This window comes from Seriola aureovittata, chromosome 23, assembly GCF_021018895.1.
Source record: "Seriola aureovittata isolate HTS-2021-v1 ecotype China chromosome 23, ASM2101889v1, whole genome shotgun sequence".
NCBI lineage: Eukaryota > Metazoa > Chordata > Actinopteri > Carangiformes > Carangidae > Seriola > Seriola aureovittata.
Window position 1 is genome coordinate 16,085,062 of NC_079386.1, and position 17,758 is coordinate 16,102,819.

General features: G+C 41.0%; 1 protein-coding gene across 1 annotated transcript; it reads left to right on the top strand.

Moving 5' to 3' along the window:
- Window positions 1-869: 869 nt before the first annotated feature.
- On the top strand, window positions 870-9,370 carry rasl11a (RAS-like, family 11, member A). Its single transcript, XM_056368340.1, has 8 exons — window positions 870-1,619; window positions 3,495-3,551; window positions 3,657-3,739; window positions 5,644-5,684; window positions 5,770-5,899; window positions 6,103-6,178; window positions 6,726-6,802; window positions 7,690-9,370. The coding sequence occupies exons 1-8, from the start codon at window positions 1,463-1,465 to the stop codon at window positions 7,834-7,836; spliced, it is 768 nt and encodes a 255-aa protein (XP_056224315.1). The 5' UTR covers window positions 870-1,462; the 3' UTR covers window positions 7,837-9,370.
- Window positions 9,371-17,758: the final 8,388 nt, after the last annotated feature.

Below are 17,758 nucleotides of genomic sequence, written 5' to 3' on the forward strand. Positions count from 1 at the left end.
AACGAAAACGAGTGATCCATGAAATTCTGTCAGTGCTGGTTTGGTAAGAGAGGAGTTCACCAGTCAAAAAGAGGCTCAAGATTACAAAAACAAACACCACCAGGAAGAGTTCCCAAAGTAAAAAGAGCACATTGGCCACACACAAGTGATCAGGCCATTTGACAGTCTTCAGATAATCAGCCAGTTGCACAGCTGATGTGTCATTTATCTTTCTTACTTTTTTTTTCTCTATCCAAGATACTCAATGTACATTGTGTGCGATGTTTATGGAAGCCAGTTTCCATTGCATAAAGAAAATGATGAAAATTACGAAAGCTAAAAAAATAAAATAAAAATCACAATTTCAATGTCAAATTCAAGATGTTAATGGTTTAATCATCAAAAAATTGAAAAATTCTGGCTATTATGAGGTCATAATTGTGAGATTTATAAATTCAAATTTTGAGATACAATTTTATCTCATAATTTTTAGTTTTTGATGAAAAGTTATGATCTAAGGCAAAGCTTAAAATTATCTTCATTCATCTCAATTTTCTTACTTAAAAACTTATAATTCTAAAACTCCATAAGATTATCCTCCTAAAGCTCATAATTGTGACTTAAAAAATCAAGTCACCATTTTATAATCTTTATTCAAAGAGCGATAATTTGACTTTAAAAGTCACAATTATGATTTTCCATGACTAATTTTATTTTAACTTTATCAGTTTTTGGTAGCCACGGGCTTCCATACTTTTGACACCGATTCTTTTTGTCCATTCTTTCTCTGCTGTGCGGAATTTGTAATTGTAGAACAAAGCTTTGGAGAGCTTTTTTGGCACATAAAGCCACTTATTGGTCTATAATGACTAATTTGTTTTGTAGATTTATTATTTTAAACCTTAATACCCTTGTTGGACCAGAGAAGGTTAAGGATGCCTAAGTCCAGGCTGGAAAGAGGATCCCAATTTAGGCTGGTCTCATATTCGAGGGGATGGTTCAAAGTGTGCATCCCTCCCTCTCTCTCTCTGTTTGCGCTCTGTCCGCAGTCAGAGGCATCTGGAATCAGTGCGGACCAGAATACCTCTCCCTTTTCATTATTAATACGATACAAACAGAGCAGTCAGTGATACAGCTGCTCACTGCTGAAACATCCACGGAGAGGTTCAACTTTTTTTTTCCCAGCACCAAGTGGAAGAAAACTCTGCACTGGAACTGGGATCCCTGGTAGTATTGGCTCTCAAAGGGAACAAACTACTTTGATTTTATAATGAAATTTCAGCAGCTATAGTCAAGATTAAATAACCGGATACCTCAGGAGATCCAGAAAAACAGGTTATCCTCGCAGTCCGTGCAGGAACATTATGGAAATATTGGAGTGATTTCTGTTCCTCGGGGCGGAGGGGGGTTTGCTGCTGCTGCTGCGGGGCAGTGTTATTTTCCCACACGGACCGGGGCTGATCCGAGGGCAGAGGGGAGCTAAATGCGGCTGACTGGCGACCCTGCAGCGGGAACCATGAACAGCAGCGGGTCTGGCAACTTTCTGCTGGTCCCCATACCGGAGTATCCCCTGCTGGACTGTGTGCCCAACAAGACGGTGAAGATCGTGGTGCTGGGGGCGAGCAACGTCGGGAAAACCGGTATGAACGGAAGGATTTACTCTTTAATTGTGCTGCTAATATTTAAATGAATGGAGGAAGTTTTTTTTTTCACATCAGCTGAAACTGATGTGTTGCGGTTTGAAGATTAAAGTGGAAAAATTGGTGGCTGGGATTTCAAGCATCTCAACGTAATAATTACAGATTAAACTACTCATCATGCAACTTGTTATTATGAGGAATATCTTAGTGATTTATTTTCATAATAGAGGTAGAAATATAGTCATAAAACAATAAAATTGATGGGGAAACGTCATCCATCCTGGACGGCAGGGGGCGACAATCTGCATTTTACATATTGTCATTCTACAATATATAAAAACTTAAATGTTTTATGTAAAATATTGTTGGATTTTGATTATTGATGCATTTATGTGCTGCATTTCTATTATATTTGCAACTTTTAGGTTGGTTAATCCATAACAATCATCATGCTTTATAAGATAATCATAGTTTTTTTGTGTAAAATCTTAATTTGAAAAGAGACTACTAGCTATAGCTGTCAAATTAAATGTATAGGAGTAAAAAGAACAATATTTCCCTGTGAAATACAATACAATACAGCTTTTCACCACTAAATATAACCAACAGAAAGATCCCATTGACATGAGGCTCTTATTTTGGAAAGGGGGAAAGTAGTCACCATGCAAAAATAGTAAAAACTTTAAGGTAACAGACAAAGAAAGAGGCAAAAATAAATGATAAGTATAACCTAAAATGAAAATGATCACATATCCAATATGGTAAAATGGTAAAAAAAAAATGTCAGTTTTGATTTAACAAATATGACATGAGGGTTTTCAGAATAAACTGATGTTCACTTGCGTATATGTAGGAAAAAAAAGCAAAAAGAAAGAAGCCAAGGGCAGAAAGTATAATAGAGGCTGCCACAATTTTTGGACGATAGACTAAACACATCAGTGAGTGTGTGGCTCACTACAAATGGCTGTAATTTGTCACACTTGTGGTAAGTGAGGGATTAACCAATTTATGATCAAGATCAACCTCAGGGAGTTATTAAAGTGCAGCGACTGAGCGTATGAATCATCAACAGCCCAACACTGTAGTTGTATGTGATTTTATAAGTTAAGTTACATCTGTAAAGGCAGGACAAACCGGAGGCGGGGAATTAAAAACAGGGCGGGTCTAATGAAAGCTGGTATGTTATCAAGTTGCATTATGGTAGTTGTAGGTTTCTGGGTTATTGGAGCTGATTTTAACCAATCTGATTTTTCACACCGTCTCTTGTGAGTCCCCAAAAACTTTATGAAAGTGCAACAATTAATTGGTGGAGTGGCCCTTTAATGTGTAAACTCAGCAGTGGTCTTCTTTAATACTCCGATGGGAACATGGCAGGAAGAAAAAGCCACAGCTTTGATTAAATTAATGGGGGAAACTGGGCCGACAAAAGCCTTCCAGATCCCAAATAACAAAGTGATAGATTAGGTAATCATTTACCAGGATGAGATGACGCATGACAGATTGCAACATCAGATTCTCAGTATTGGTGGATCAGTTTCTCAGTTCAGACTTCTGGCCTGTTTGTGTAGCTCATCTCTCTGCTATGAAAGTCTTCAAAATCAAAAAGTTGCTCGTCAGGGAAAAGGGAAATTCCACTCACACTCGCTAGGAGCAAATATTGAAGTGTTACACAGGTCGGATTTTATATCATACACGCTGCAGTGCGACTCTGAAAACTGCTGTGCACCATCTCTTTTCTCTAAACAGTCCCCGAGATGACAGTGATTATTTAGAGAAATGTGATCCTCCAGTTTGGTATTTCCTCCCACTTTGTTGTGACACAGTTTAACTCCATTTTCTGCGTCTGAGATTCAGAGTTTTCTTCTTTCCTTTCAGCTCTGATTGTCAGGTTTCTGACCAAGAGGTTCATCGGGGATTATGAAGCAAACACCGGTGAGTAAGCGACTCACTACCCTCAGCTTTAGAGAAACCCCTACTATTGACCCGTTCATCCGTTCACTCATTCACCCGTCCACCTGTCTCTTTCGTTCTCCCCAGGAGCGCTCTACTCCCGAAAGGTCACGCTGGATGGGGAGGAAGTGTCACTTCAGATCCAGGATACTCCCTGCGTCGCTCTCCAGGTAACTGGTGGAAACACAGAGGCAGCAGCCATGTTTCCATCCCACAGTCTTCATGTGCAGCACAAACAGAAACGCCGAATGGAAGCAGTGATTTAAAAACGCTGTTATCTATAATATTTATTTACACAAAGTGACATGAACGTACGACTGAAAACAGCTCAGACCTTCCTGACACAGTGTCTGAAGCCAGGTTTTACTGTCAACACTCACTTTCTAAACATTCGTTTTGTTCCCAGTCTGTTGTAGCTGTTTAACCACGGCACAAGGAAGTAATCACAGAGCTAGAGGAGCTTGATAGCTTAGGGGTCATGGTGTTAACTAAGGCCCCAAACAAGCTTAGCTAGGTACTTTAATTCTTCTTAATCCTTTCAAATAGTATTCAATCTCCAATCCAGACTGATTGCTATGGGAAACAGTTAGCAATAATGAGAACAAGCAAGACCACCTCAGGCATTTAGGTTTCTTTAATGATCCTTAAAACTACGTTTGTTTTCACCCTCTGACTGTGCAACAGCAGTTGGAAAAGGTTTGCTCTTTGCTCTTGGCTTTTTAGCAATTAAAAACCTTGCTAGCTGGATAGCATGCTGGCGCTAATTTGCACGCCAAAAAGTTAATTTACTCGTGCAGCAAGAGTGTCAGTTTTTCTATCGAGTTTTATCTGCCATGCTAAAGCCAAAATAAAAGTTTGACTTTTTAGATGCAGATGCAAATAATTACTTTAGCCAATTAGCTCCATTAGCTCCCAATTCTTGAGGACTGATTTACAGCCAATTTCAGTACAATGGCATTAACAGGAAGTGGGCAGCCTCTCCGTAGCTGGGCTCTGCCTCAACTGTCTTACCCGCTTTTACTGGCTCCCCTGTAGGTGGCGCTGTTGCACACAACAGTCCAAACCAAATGGCACCTTTAAGATTTTGTAACGGCTGTCCACTTTCCCATTGCCAGTACTACACTGGTGGTCTTGTCAAACTTTTTGAGGTTTAAATGTTTAAATTTGCGTCTTTAATTGATAAAACGAGAAAAAGGAGTTAAAAAAAAAGGGGAGGGATCTGCGTTACGTCACTGCTGCTTCATATCTAAAAGTTGAAACAAAGCCCTCAGAGGCAGTCGAAAAAAACTTCCATTTTTATCTCAAAGCAATTTGAGGAATGTATTTGAAGTAAGAGGAAGTGAACTTAGGACCATCTCCTCGCTCATGATGAGTATAATGAGTGCAACGTGCCACACGGCTCACCCCGCTTGACACCGGCAGTCTGTTTACCGAACCAGGCCTCGGAGCTGCTCATTTCCTACGCTGGGGAAGATAACGCAGGGTGAGGAAGTCGCTCCTGGCAGGATGGAGGATGATGGTGACCGGCTTCCAGAGATTAGAGGGAAATAATTGGTGTGCGGAGGCAGGAGGAGTCATGTGTGCAGAGCAGAGAGGCCGAGGAAGTTACTGAGCTTCTGGGAGGTTGTTAAAAGCTGCAGCTGGAGAGATTTTTTATTTTTTTTAAACTCATAAAATTGGGCTGCAACAGACAAGAGTGTCCGCAATTACAGAGCTGCAGGTGTTTAGAAATGAAATTCTAGTGTCTGGCGTGGTCACAGAAAGAACATTTTAATCTTGATTACAGAAAATAATATGCTTGGCTTGGTAATTATGTGGACAGTGGAGTGTGAGGAACTGCCCTACTTGAAGTTTAATTGTTCCTGAAATGACGACTGGGTGGTCCAGCGGGTCAGCCGTCTGTTACTTTGTGCAAATCAGCAATTTGACGATTTCACATTGGACAAATTGCGATGAACATTTAGGCGCTAAACTCATTTATCAATCTTTGAAACAGTCAACAGATAAATTGAGAATGAAAATAATCATCAGCTGCAGCAGTAACTCGTGATGACTATGATATTTACTCTTACAGGATGATGCTGAGGGCCTGTACTGCCAGGAGCAGATCAACAGGTCAGACTCATGAAACGACTTGAACATGAATGTGAATTAAACCCGACGCGCTCAAATAATAACTGTATCATAACTGGACTTCCAGGTCGATCTACTGGGCGGACGGTTACGTGCTGGTTTTCTCCATCACTGACCACAACAGCTACCGAACCATCCAGCCGCTCTACCAACACGTCAGACGCATACACCCCTCTGGAAACATTCCTGTTATACTGGTCAGTCTCAGTTTGGGAAGAAGCGGTTTAATTTTGTTTACAATCAGTTTATTTGGATTAGCTCGTCTTTATCCGGACAAATTGCATCAGCCTTTAGCAGTGTCCAAGTCTGTCTCTCTCCTGTCTGGAACAGACGATAACAGTTACCTACTAACCCTAATCCCTGTAATGTAATCTACTCTATAATCTGTAATCTCATGCAGGTTGGCAACAAGAGCGACCTGCTCCGCGCCCGACAAGTGCCTGCAGACGAAGGCGAGACGTTAGCGGCTTCGTTAGGTGGGGCGTCCTCCTCCTCCTCTTTCTGTTTCTCCTTCCTCCTCTTCTGCTAATCATATGTCATGTGATTGTACAGTCATGAACACACATTTCCTTAATTGAGAAGTGAGTGTAAACGTTAGAGTTTACATACTAAAACCTTATGAATTTGCCTTTTACATCAGGTTGAAACTTTAGGTTTTGAGTTAAATGTCTCAAAAGATGTTGTTATAGACAATCGTGGTTCCCAGAAGATGAACCCTAATGACTTTGTTTGTTCCCTGACTTGTCCTCTATCACCACCAGCAAATTTAGTCACTTCTTCAATTAAATATATCTCAACATCTATTTGGAAAATCAGTCGTGTTCCAACATCAGTGACCGATTAAATCAGAAACATGTTTTGTTGTTTTAAAGAAAGCTGATCAGAGAACTGCAGCTTACACATTTCTCTGCCTGCTCCCATGTGTCTCACCTACATCCTGCATGCCGTCTAATGAACGAGGAATGCTGAGAGTTATCTCGGAGATAAGTCCTGATCTTAAAAAAAAACTGCCTCTGCTCACAGGGGGAGTTTACTTTGAGGCCTCGGCCAGAGAGAACCACGAAGGAGTCCACGCCGCCTTCCTACATCTCTGTCAGGAGGTGGGACTTTTTTGTTGTTCTTGTTCTTGTTCATTGGTTCATTGTTCTATAGAAATTTTATAGAAAGATATCATGATGTTGTGCATTATCAGTCCGCCAAACTTAAGGGACTTTCACTTCCTGTGGGATCTCTGATGACAGGACATTTCCCACTGATGCCCCGAGTCACCAGCTAATTCAGAAATACCACATGTTTATCTCTAAAGCTAGAAAGAGCTTTACCAGCCCACAATAGACCGTTCTGTATGTTTGTTTTTCTGTTGAGGTAATGGGACATTTCGCCCAGAGGCTCATGATATTTGAGTGTGTTTAAACTGTGTTTCCTTTCTGGTATTTTTAAAGAGCAGCTTCCTGATCTCTTGTTCTGTTTAACGTCTGCATGTTTTTTACTAATGAGGTGCTTTAAAGGTGCGTTAATTTTTATTAGCTCAGCTTTTGTTGATTTATATTAACGACAGATACAATGATTGTGTGTGATGTGAAATGTATCGCTCGTAGCGACAAACGTGGAGCATTTGAGCATCTTTTAGCTCATTGTTTTGGTTTTCTGGCCCAATACTCAGCTGCTATTAGCAATTAGCATAGTGGAGCATTTAGAAGCTAAACTGCCAGATATTTTCCTCAGGAGACGATAACAACTTTTATTTTGTTCAAAAAAAGTTAAAACATAAATTACACATATTGTATCTGTATCTGTAAGTTTGTTTACATTGGATTGTTGGAGTATTTCAGAAACTAAGTTGGTACAGATTATTATTCTTACTAAAATGCCCTGACTTAACCTGATTTTGAAATTTGATTTTAAACTAATTTAAATGAGAAACTGACTTAAGCAAAGTTAACTTAGTCACATTTTTATTTTTTATTTTGTGCTCTCTCTCCTGCAGGTGATCCGAGCACTGGGAGGAGGTAACGGGGAGAAGAGGAGAGGAGGCCTCCACCTGGCCAGACCCAAATCTCCCAACATGCAGGAGCTGAAGAGGAGGTTCAGGCAGGTCCTGTCCTCCAAGGTCAAGTCATCCACGACTCTCTGATCACAGGGCGGATCAGGCAGGCGCAGGGCAAGGATAAAGAGCTTCCTTGGAAAAATAAAAGTTGTGGATTTTTCTATCATGGAAGGAAGTAGTCATCCTCGGATGAATGGATGAAGACAAAGACCAAATGGAGCTTTCTGGCAGCTGAGCTCTTCTCTGTGTTTTGGACGAGAGTCAACGCGATCAACGCGAGGATGCTGCTCAAAGCCGACACGGTCAAAGACTGCTAAACAAACAGCATGTGTTGTGTCAGGAACTTGGCATGTTTACCATGATGGATATTGAATTTGTCCGCAAACATCATTGTGAACCTCTCGACGTATTAGGAGCCCAATCCTTGAAACACTGACACCATTCATGTCTCAGTTTTCTTGAGGCTGGAAAATCACTCTCAGTGAATTTAATGCATTAAAATCAATAAAGAATTATTGATTTCACCCTGTCAGTCAAAGAAAAAGCAGATGTCACTTGTCATGTAATGTCTCTTATTTCAGGCTCAACATTTTTACTTTTTCATTTATGTTGGTTTTAATTTAGCTTTAGTCTTTTTAACTAGATGATGAGTTAAAAGATTTACAATTCAGGCTCATTCATTCATTCATTCATTCATGTGAGACCGATGCCAGATCTGAACTTCGCTGATACGAAAGAAATGAAAGGCGAGTCTCTGGCCTCTCTGTTGCAGAGTTCTAATGAAGAAAGTAGTCTGAACCAAAACAGGAAATGACCCAAAGACGTAAGGGTTCAAGGCTATACACCGAGACAAATGCTGACATTTGACAGCCGGAAATGAAGCCTGGTTTAACAGAAAAACAGAGCAGAGGGGTGGGAAGCCGATGGCTGCCGATAATAAAAATGCAATCAGACTGACATTTTATTTTCTGTTGATTTGGCATCAGACTTGGATTTATTGCATGATTTATACTGCCAAAATAAACACTAAAGTTAAACTTAATTGACAAATAGTTTTCAGTGTTATCCAGAGACTGAATCTGAATTATAATGTTTAAGCAAATTTGTAATGAAAAATAAACATAATAGCAGTCTACTAAGCCTTTTTTTGTGAAATCTGTTAAAGGCAACCATTTTGAAAATTACCATAAAAAGGGTAATTTCAAGTTTATTGTCATTAGAATTGAGCTAAAATAATTCATATTCAAATTACAGAGTACAGAGATGTCATACATCTTGGGCACACAAATGGAAAGTGACGTTCAAATTTGATTACATCATTTCATTTTAATATTGGCAGCCACAGTCTTCCATACGTTTCAGCTGTTTCATGTGTTTCAGCTGATACGAACAGCGGAGTTTGTTAATTCTTTCCTAAAGTTACGGAAACGGTCATCAGGTTTGTTTCATCTTCCCAGCTTCATCCCCGAAAATCTTTATAATCTGGCAGGATGAGAAGATGCCAAAACTCTATCCAATAAACAACATACCCGAGAATCCATGTGACTCTCATTCACGAGCCCCGGTTTGCTTGTGACCGTGACAAAGTAAGCTTTTCCACCATAACTCAGCCCCTCCAAACAGAGGGTGTTGATTGCTCCTTTTAATGGTTTGCAGTCTGGGGAATATTTCATTTCTATTGTTTTAAACAAAGATTTTATTGTTGTGTGTCGTTAGTGTTGCTCCACAGGCCTTTTCTTTCCCCGACAAGAAATCTCTGGACGAGGTTCTGTGATGAGCTTCAGGAGAGTGGGTCCAAATCCAAAACTACTAATGAAGCCACTCACTTGGCGTTTGTGTGTGTGTGTGTGTGTGTGTGTGTCCGTGTGTGTGTGTGTGTGCTTTCTGCTGTTCTCATGACCTCTCCTCTCATTGACACACACACAACATTCCCAGTAAAGACAAATTCCTCAGCATCTGGAATTTCTTTCTTGGTCACTGAACCACCACTTTAACTCTTCTACACACACACACACACACACACACACACACTGCTGAACCCCTTCTCGTGACCTTATACCCTTTGACCTTTAAAAGCAGCATGGCTCCATCAGAGTCTGGAAAAAAAAAAAAAAAAAGATGAGATAAAGCCGGTCGCCTCGCTCACTGCGTTTCGAGATGAAAATCTGATTAATGCCAATTTGATAAATGCCAAGACAAAAATAATGTGTGCATAAAAGTGTGTGTGTGTGTGTGTGTGTGCAAGAGAGACAAAAATAAGAGAAGTTCTCATCATTTACAGCTACTTTAAGTCCAATTTCCTCGTGTTTTCTTTTTAGACCCTAACTTAGCTTCCCACACACACACCGACTACTACTAACACACACACACACACTCACACACACTATGTCGCTCTTAAAGACCTCTTTCCTGTCTGCCACTGAAACAAGTGCTCCTACATTCTCAAATGAGCGATGAATTCCTCCCCCTTTTTTTTTCCCCCTTGAAGCCAGCAATCATGTAACATGCTCTAAATGTGAGTTTATTTGATAGATGAAGAGTTAATGTGACATTTATGAGGCTCGATTTAGAAAACCGAGCCTCCGCTAAATGTTCCCTTTTTCGGTAAGGACTAAAGGAAGCTGAAGTTAACTTCTGGGTTCTGCTTTAGAAAACATAAAAATCAAAAATAACATTGACATTGTTACTAAATACTAATTTCTACAACAGAATCTTGCCCAACAGTACGTCATGCACTTCACTCCATTCGTCTGGACAGGGAGGTTTTTCAGAGGATCACTGCGAGGAAGGCCAAAAACATCAAATGTTGAGTGAGCACAGCTCTGCACACTTAGGTCCATGAAGCTAATTAAAACACAGAGTTTATTATGACATTAGATAAAACGCACCTGTGCTAATTCACACGAGTACGAGTACACAGCGACTTAACTATCATTTCTTTTGATCATCTTAGAGATGTTTCTACGCCTTGATTGGATGGAACCCCACCTGCGGTAAATTCACATGATGTGGAGAGGCACACACCTGTCCATGCAAGAGCTGTGTCCCAATTCAGGGGGCCGCATCTTTCAGGCAGCTCCATTTTTAAGACCGATTACATCACAGTGACCCCTCGTGGCCCGACCTGTCCCAAGATTCATTGAGCGATTCATCCCCCGAAGACCAGACCGTCACATTTTCGGTTTTAGACGCCCACGAAAGGCCACGCATTCGTGGATCGCGTCCCCGGAAAGGATGCACTGTGCTGTTGTTGTAAACGTGTGATCATTTTACCAGCGAAACAATAAGTTTTGCCTTTAAGCTTTGGTTAAAATATCCCATAATTAGTTTAAAATTTTGAGGATCTAAATAATCAAGAACGTATACTGCGTTTGAGACAACATATCACAAGACCTTTGTTATGTTACTATGTACGGAGGATGAGAGCGGACTTTCGTGACCAGACAGATCTGAGGAAAACACTGCTGGGATTTGATCGTGTGTGTGTGCACATTTGAAAGTACTTCAAGTTTGAGTTGGCACTGTACTGGAGAGAGTATTTAAGGCAGAGTTACAATTGTTTCCACATTACTGAAGTCTATGGAAACACACACCCTGTCAGTGAACCAGTGGCATATGGAAGTCATTCATCCTTCCAGGTACGATAAAGCACATTGGAGCTTCCTTTGAGTCCCCACTGTATGTCACTAAAGAAGCACCATATGGGGAGTTTTTTTCCCCACTCCAGTCCAGTATGTCCCGCTGCCTTTACTCCCTCCGCTTCCCACAGTGTTGTTTTAAATGGCCTTCGGTGGCATTTAGTGTCGTGTTTAAAGCGTTTTAGCGGCAGCTGTTGGCACGTTGCTTCATCACAGAGGAAATGCTTGAAGCGGAGACAATGACGCATTCATCACTGTCTCTTCTTGTCGTTGCAATGTTTGGCATAATCTTTTGCATCCCAAATAATAAATCTGTCCAATATTGATGAATACAAACAAACAAGAAATGGTAAAAAAATTCCCCATCATGCTCTTTGATGTGCCAACTCCTCTGACTTGTTTAGTCTGAGTCTGTGACTCTGGACATAAACAGACAACTTTCTTTGATCTCGTTGGCACAATGAAGACACTGGTTGAATGTCCCAGACTTTAATTTAATGATGGCTGCTTAAGGCTAAAATCCAGAACATGTTTTTTGTTTACAACATATCAATTTATGTCATCTGCACAGCACATTTAAGGAACTGCAGTTTTTGGCACTTTAATGTTTTGCTCCCTTTGTCATTGCAGGAGGTGCCACCCTGGTTCTACCACATGATCAGATCTAGTTCTTGAAACCTTCCCTCTGTGGCACGGTGTAATGTTATTCTGGAAGAAGCCGTGAGATGGTAAATGCACATAGTCCACAACACTCGCGAAGGCTGCGGCACTCAAGCCATGATTGATTGGTATTACGCGGGGGGCCCAGACGTGTGATTGTTGAAACATGGTTGTTACTAACATGCTAAAGATGCAGTAGAAAGGAAACGAGTGGAAAGAGTGAAAACAGCGAAAGAGAGACCTGTCCAGACTAAGGTTAATGATGTCACGGTCAGCTTATCAGCAGCTAACCTCCCCAAGCACCCAAACACAAGTATGTGGGTGTTCTTGTTCTGGTCTCCACTATGGGAAAGCACTCCATCAGCGACAGCAGTGTGGAGGATATAAACCAGCTGTGTGTGCATGCATGCGTGTGTGTGTGTGTGTGTGTGTGTGTGTGTGTGTGTGTTAATGCCCTGTTCTGTTATCTGTCTGTGGAGGCGGCAGGAAGTTAAGGTCCCGTCTAGGATGAAGTCAAGACCCTAAATTCAGAAAAAGAGCAAGACGCAAAGGAAGGAGTGAAATGTTCCAGGAGAGTCTTAAGAAAAGAGAAGGAAAAAAATAACCAGACTAAGATAGCTGACAGAAAACTGCGAAGAGGAGGAAAGAGACAAGATAGGAGGTGTTGAAGGGAGACTAATTCAGACAGATAAAAATGAGACAGAAAGACACAGAAATGGGAACATTATCAGCTCGTTTGTCCGAACACGGAACAAACGAAGGTGTCATCTTTCAGCACAAGACAAACACACGATTATTATTATGTTCTGAGTGACAGCTAAATGTCGCTGCGAAAGGCCGCCAATGCTTTTTGATGATAAAAATCAAGACCGTCGTTGCTCACATGCAAATCAACCAGTTTTTAAAAAATAATAATATCCCAAGAAGGTGGAACAAAGAAACATTGACTTGTAGGTTGAGACGTGGACTCGACTTCCTTCAAGCTTAGCCGTCTAAAAACTCAGCTTGAGGCTTGAAGACGGAAATATTTAAGTTCACAGTCATTGATCTGCGAGTAAGGCATTACAAGACAACAACAAGGTCCACATAATTGTTGTGTGTCTGGAGCTTTTGACCAATACACAAGGTCTTCTTTGAGGCTTACGTGGAAGAGAAGTCTTAAAAGTGACTAGAATCAAAGAAAAATTTATATCATCTTTGAAAGCTAACCTCAGCTACTCAGGAAGACTGTGGGATATGGTCAAAATCTCCAGAACAAAAGAGTAAGTGGATCTTAAATCAAGATTGTTTTGTCAATTATTAGTACAGCTTTAAAGAAAATGTTCAGCCATAGTAAGTGACCATCATTCAGACTTTAACGGCTTGAAACTGGCTGAAGGACTAAACAATCTCAGCTAATGCTCCTTCTTACTCGCTTGTGCCGGAGCTATCGACCGTATCACACAGTCTTCATCGGTTTGTTTAAGTGATAAGAGAGTGTAGATGTCCAAACACTTCATTCCTCTGAGCACGTCGTCCATGTTGACTTAAAGGTTGATCTCTTCGCCCTCCACTCAAGGTCAACTTTCTCTTACTGCTTGTTTTGGAGCTTTTGACCCAAATATGTAATGCATCGTTTCCTTCCAAAACTACACAACATTTTCTGATCTGATGCCCCTCGGGACAAAATCGTTAGTCAGTGCTTTCCAAAACGACTCCTTTTTCTGATCTTCCACTGCAAAGTTTAAGCTCGGTAGGTTTTTTGCTAAAAACTACTTGGTTATGGGAAAGTTCGTAGCCATGGTAAAAAAAAGAAACCAACACTGACTGTTCGTAGGAAAAAGATATGCAAACAGTGGTCAGTCATGTCAAAGACGCGCGCTGTTGACCTAGTCATCCACCACGACCGATCCTTATGAGGTTTTGCGGAGCTATAACAACCTCACAACCTCCAGGATTAAGGTGAAACTGATCGGGAGAACACAAACGTTTGCGAACCACTAACAGACGTGGAAGAATCCACTATCATCACATGCTGCTTCCTCCTGTCTTTAACTCCAACCTTGATCTTTGTTTATGCCTTTTGGCCTCTTCCGCTCCCTCGTGTCTAAATGGCTGAAAACATAGAGTTAATGCACGAACAATATCTGAGGTCTGTTGTTTCTATTTTTGGCTCCAAGGCTCCCAGTGGGCAACTCATTTACCCTCCCATTTCCCCTCTTCCTTCTGCATTTCTCGGGACTCAGCAGGACATTTCAAACCATGGATTTACCAGACATTGCCCATGACTATTTCCCACAGTGGTTGAAGAGCAAATTCTATCCCCTATCTATTACTCATTACCTTATCTTCCCCCAACGGTTTCTTTCCCACCATGTCTCTTAATTTTGTTTCTTCTCCTTCATCTTGGCTTGCATCATGTTTTCAAGATAAGCTAATGATTTTTAAAATGCCCTGATTTATCACCACAAATCCTACGTTGTAATAACTCACTGGAGCGCTCTCAAGATAAGCAACTCCGATGTTGTTCTTGAATGCAAATTGGAGGCTGATCAATTGATGAATGGATCACATTAAATAACTGTCTGTTTTAACAATTGATTATAAAATCATTTCAAGTATATTTAGATTTCTTACATCTCAGCCAGTTGTATCCACAATCTCATTCTTTCGAGTCACTACCTTAAAGCTTGTGACCACAGGCGAGGGGTTTTGAATGATGATCAACTGGTAAATCAAGACCTTTGCCCTTTGGTTCAGTTCCCTCTTCACCACAACGGTCTGGTACAATGACCCCACTTTACGGCTGACACTGCACCGATCCGCCTGTCGATCTCCAGCTTCATCCCACCCTCATTCGTGAGCAAGACCCCAAGATACTTAAACTCCCTCACTTTGGGCAGACACTTCATCCCAACCCGAAGAGAGAAAAAGCCACAGTTTTCCAGCTGAGAACCTCCGACTTCACACTGCAAACCTTTCACATGCTGAAGATCCAGGTCACATAATCTAAAGATGGTTCTTTCCCCAATAAATCACCAGAATTTATAAAAACTTGGGTCATACCGATCTCATCTCCCGGATTATATGCTAACATGCCTGTTTCAGCGTTGGATCGTAAATATATCTTTAACTTTGTGTTCCACTTTTCTTTCAAACTTTTTTCTCTATGGAGATTATCAAAAAGAAAACTGGAAGCATCGCAGGAAATTCTTAAGCATAAACCATCTTTAGATTCTGTGATCTCCGAAGCCGGAGACGCTGTTTCTCTTCAGCACAGTCAGATCAAAAAAAGAGATCGATCAGATAACTCCGTTTAGATTATGATATATGCCGGTGCTTTGTCTATGTGTTTTCCTTGAGTAAATGTTGAATGTTTCAGCGCAGCTCTAAGCGAGGAGTGAGATTAGAGAAAAGCTTTAGAGATCCTCTAGTTGCCATAACAAATAAACAGCAACTGTGTGTGTGTGTGTGTGTGTGTGTGTGTGCGTATGCCCACCAGCCACTTATGCTAGCTGCCGTCTGGACTCTATCTGATGGAGTGATGGGCTACAGCCTCATAAGCCAAAGAAAGTCAACCATCACACACAAAGGGGAATGAAAGCTATGTGCGTTTAAGACAGAAAACACAAAGGTTCTGTGCATGCGCATGTTTTGCAGCTAGTCTGTAAGTTTACACTTTCATAAATGTGTCTTCTCCAGCGAGGCTATCAGCTCGACACGCCTCTGTCTCTCCAAGATAAACAGACAGATGGGAGGGAGAAAGGAGTCGGGGAATGAGTCATGCTTACTGATTTATCAACGCTACAAACACATCCTACAGGAAAGAGGAAATTCTTTGAGAGAGGTTTGCTGCTGGAGTTCACAAAGCTGACATGACAAAAGTCATTTTCTCTGATGAGCCTTGACTGTGTTCTGCAGGGCTTGGCCTCTGTTACTTCAAGATGTTCTTAACCCCCCTTTCCTTTTTTTCTTTTTCTTTTCTTAATAAATTAATTTGAGGCTGTGTGTGGTTGTTTCTGGGTGGCAGGGTCGTGCTTTATCCTCTCCTCATTCCTTGTTTTTTTCATTCATGTCACTGCGCTTTTCTGCATTTCTGACTTTTCATCCTTCCTCCTTTGATGTGTGGTCAAATTGCAGACCACATCAGATAAGGAAACATTTTTTTTACTCTGAGTGAGGTGGGGCCGGCAAAAGAAAAAGAGAGGCTCTGAATGGATGTTTCAACACGCGTCAATGTGGAAGTGACTGCGATTAAATATGGTATGTACTGTAAAAGAAGTAAAGAAAGTGAGGAGTGAATCCTGGTCCTGGAGCTTCGTCCACCAGCTGTTTTTAAAGTTCAAAACTAGTCCGTATCAGGGTTTATTAAATTCAGATTTATGCAAATGTGTTGCCCCACACAAAGAAGTACAACGTGATAAGTTGTTAGTAAAGATTTACACCTAACTACTACTTTTAACTGCATTAGTTAATTGTTTTAGTCACTTAAGGGCATTGCAACAAGCTCTAAACACAACACATATCACACAACATATTATTATCTGATAATGTTGATGTGGCAAACTCGTTAGCAAACAGCTGCCTTACACACTGAGCAGACATTAGCATTCACTTGGACTCCTGATGAATGTTAAATCCAATATTTATTCATCTTTTAGCTCAATTTGTGGTCTCCACCAGCTCCTGACAGAAATATCTGGTTCTTTAGCCACTAAACGCTCAGCTATAATCACCAGCTAGTTGCTAAACCTGCTTGTTTGTGAAGAAATAACATACCTCCATCAAAAACCACAAATTGTCTTCACATCACTGTTCATGTACGAATTGAACAAATATACAACATGCACATTTAGTGAGCTTTAGAGGGGTTGGAAGACGTGATTTTTATAATTTCGGAATTACGAATTAGCCAGGTTAGCTGCTTCCAGTCTTTAAGCTAAGCTAAGCTAATTACCTTGAGGCTTCAGTTACTGCACAGACATGAGAAGAACGTAGGACATAAAAGTCAAAGTGGGACTATTTATTTTAAATAATGAAATTAGTGTAAGCTATTTATATAGATAACGTATGATGCAACGCTTCATCAACAAAAGTCCTTGGAAAACTTTTATTTTGGTGGGAAATCAGAAAGCTAAAGTTGAGAGATCAACTTTAGCTTTCTGATTTCTCTCCCAAGAAAAACAACTGCATCAATCATTTCACAGACATAGCAACTTTTAGTACCTGTGTATAAATTGACTTGACAGAAGTGGTGTAGTTATATTTGGACTTCTTACAATGACCCCGGTCATTTGCTCAGTTTGACCAAGAGGTTTTTTTTTTGTGCGCATGAGAAATGACTTGTTTCATTTCCACAGCGAGTGATTCACAGGGACTGTGGTTTCTTAAATATGGTCGCCAGAGGGACTGTAATGTCACCTGAGAGCCCCGTTGCCATTGATGGAATGTGGAAACTTGTTTTGTCCTGTTCGGGGCCTCGTCAGCCCCCCCGCCCCCGCCCCCGCCCTCAGCCCCCTCCACCTCTACACGCTGCGGTGCCGGTCAGTCTTGAGAACGAGAGGCCCCTTCGTCAGTGACCGCTAAGTGGCTGTTTCATAAAGATAAGTGCCATTCAGAAAAGAAAGAGCTCGTGATCGATTCAAAGAGTTGCTTATGGCAGAGACTGTCATCACCTGGATATAAGGAGAGCGTCTGGATGGTACAGTAACCTGTGGTTGAACTCTGCTGCA

Bases quoted from the DNA above. Each gene is read 5' to 3' on its own strand.
- rasl11a (XM_056368340.1), top strand. From the start codon at position 1,463: ATGCGGCTGACTGGCGACCCTGCAGCGGGAACCATGAACAGCAGCGGG. The intron at 6,179-6,725 runs GTGGGGCGTCCT...CTCTGCTCACAG, and splicing joins GACGTTAGCGGCTTCGTTAG to GGGGAGTTTACTTTGAGGCC. The intron at 6,803-7,689 runs GTGGGACTTTTT...TCTCTCCTGCAG, and splicing joins TCCTACATCTCTGTCAGGAG to GTGATCCGAGCACTGGGAGG.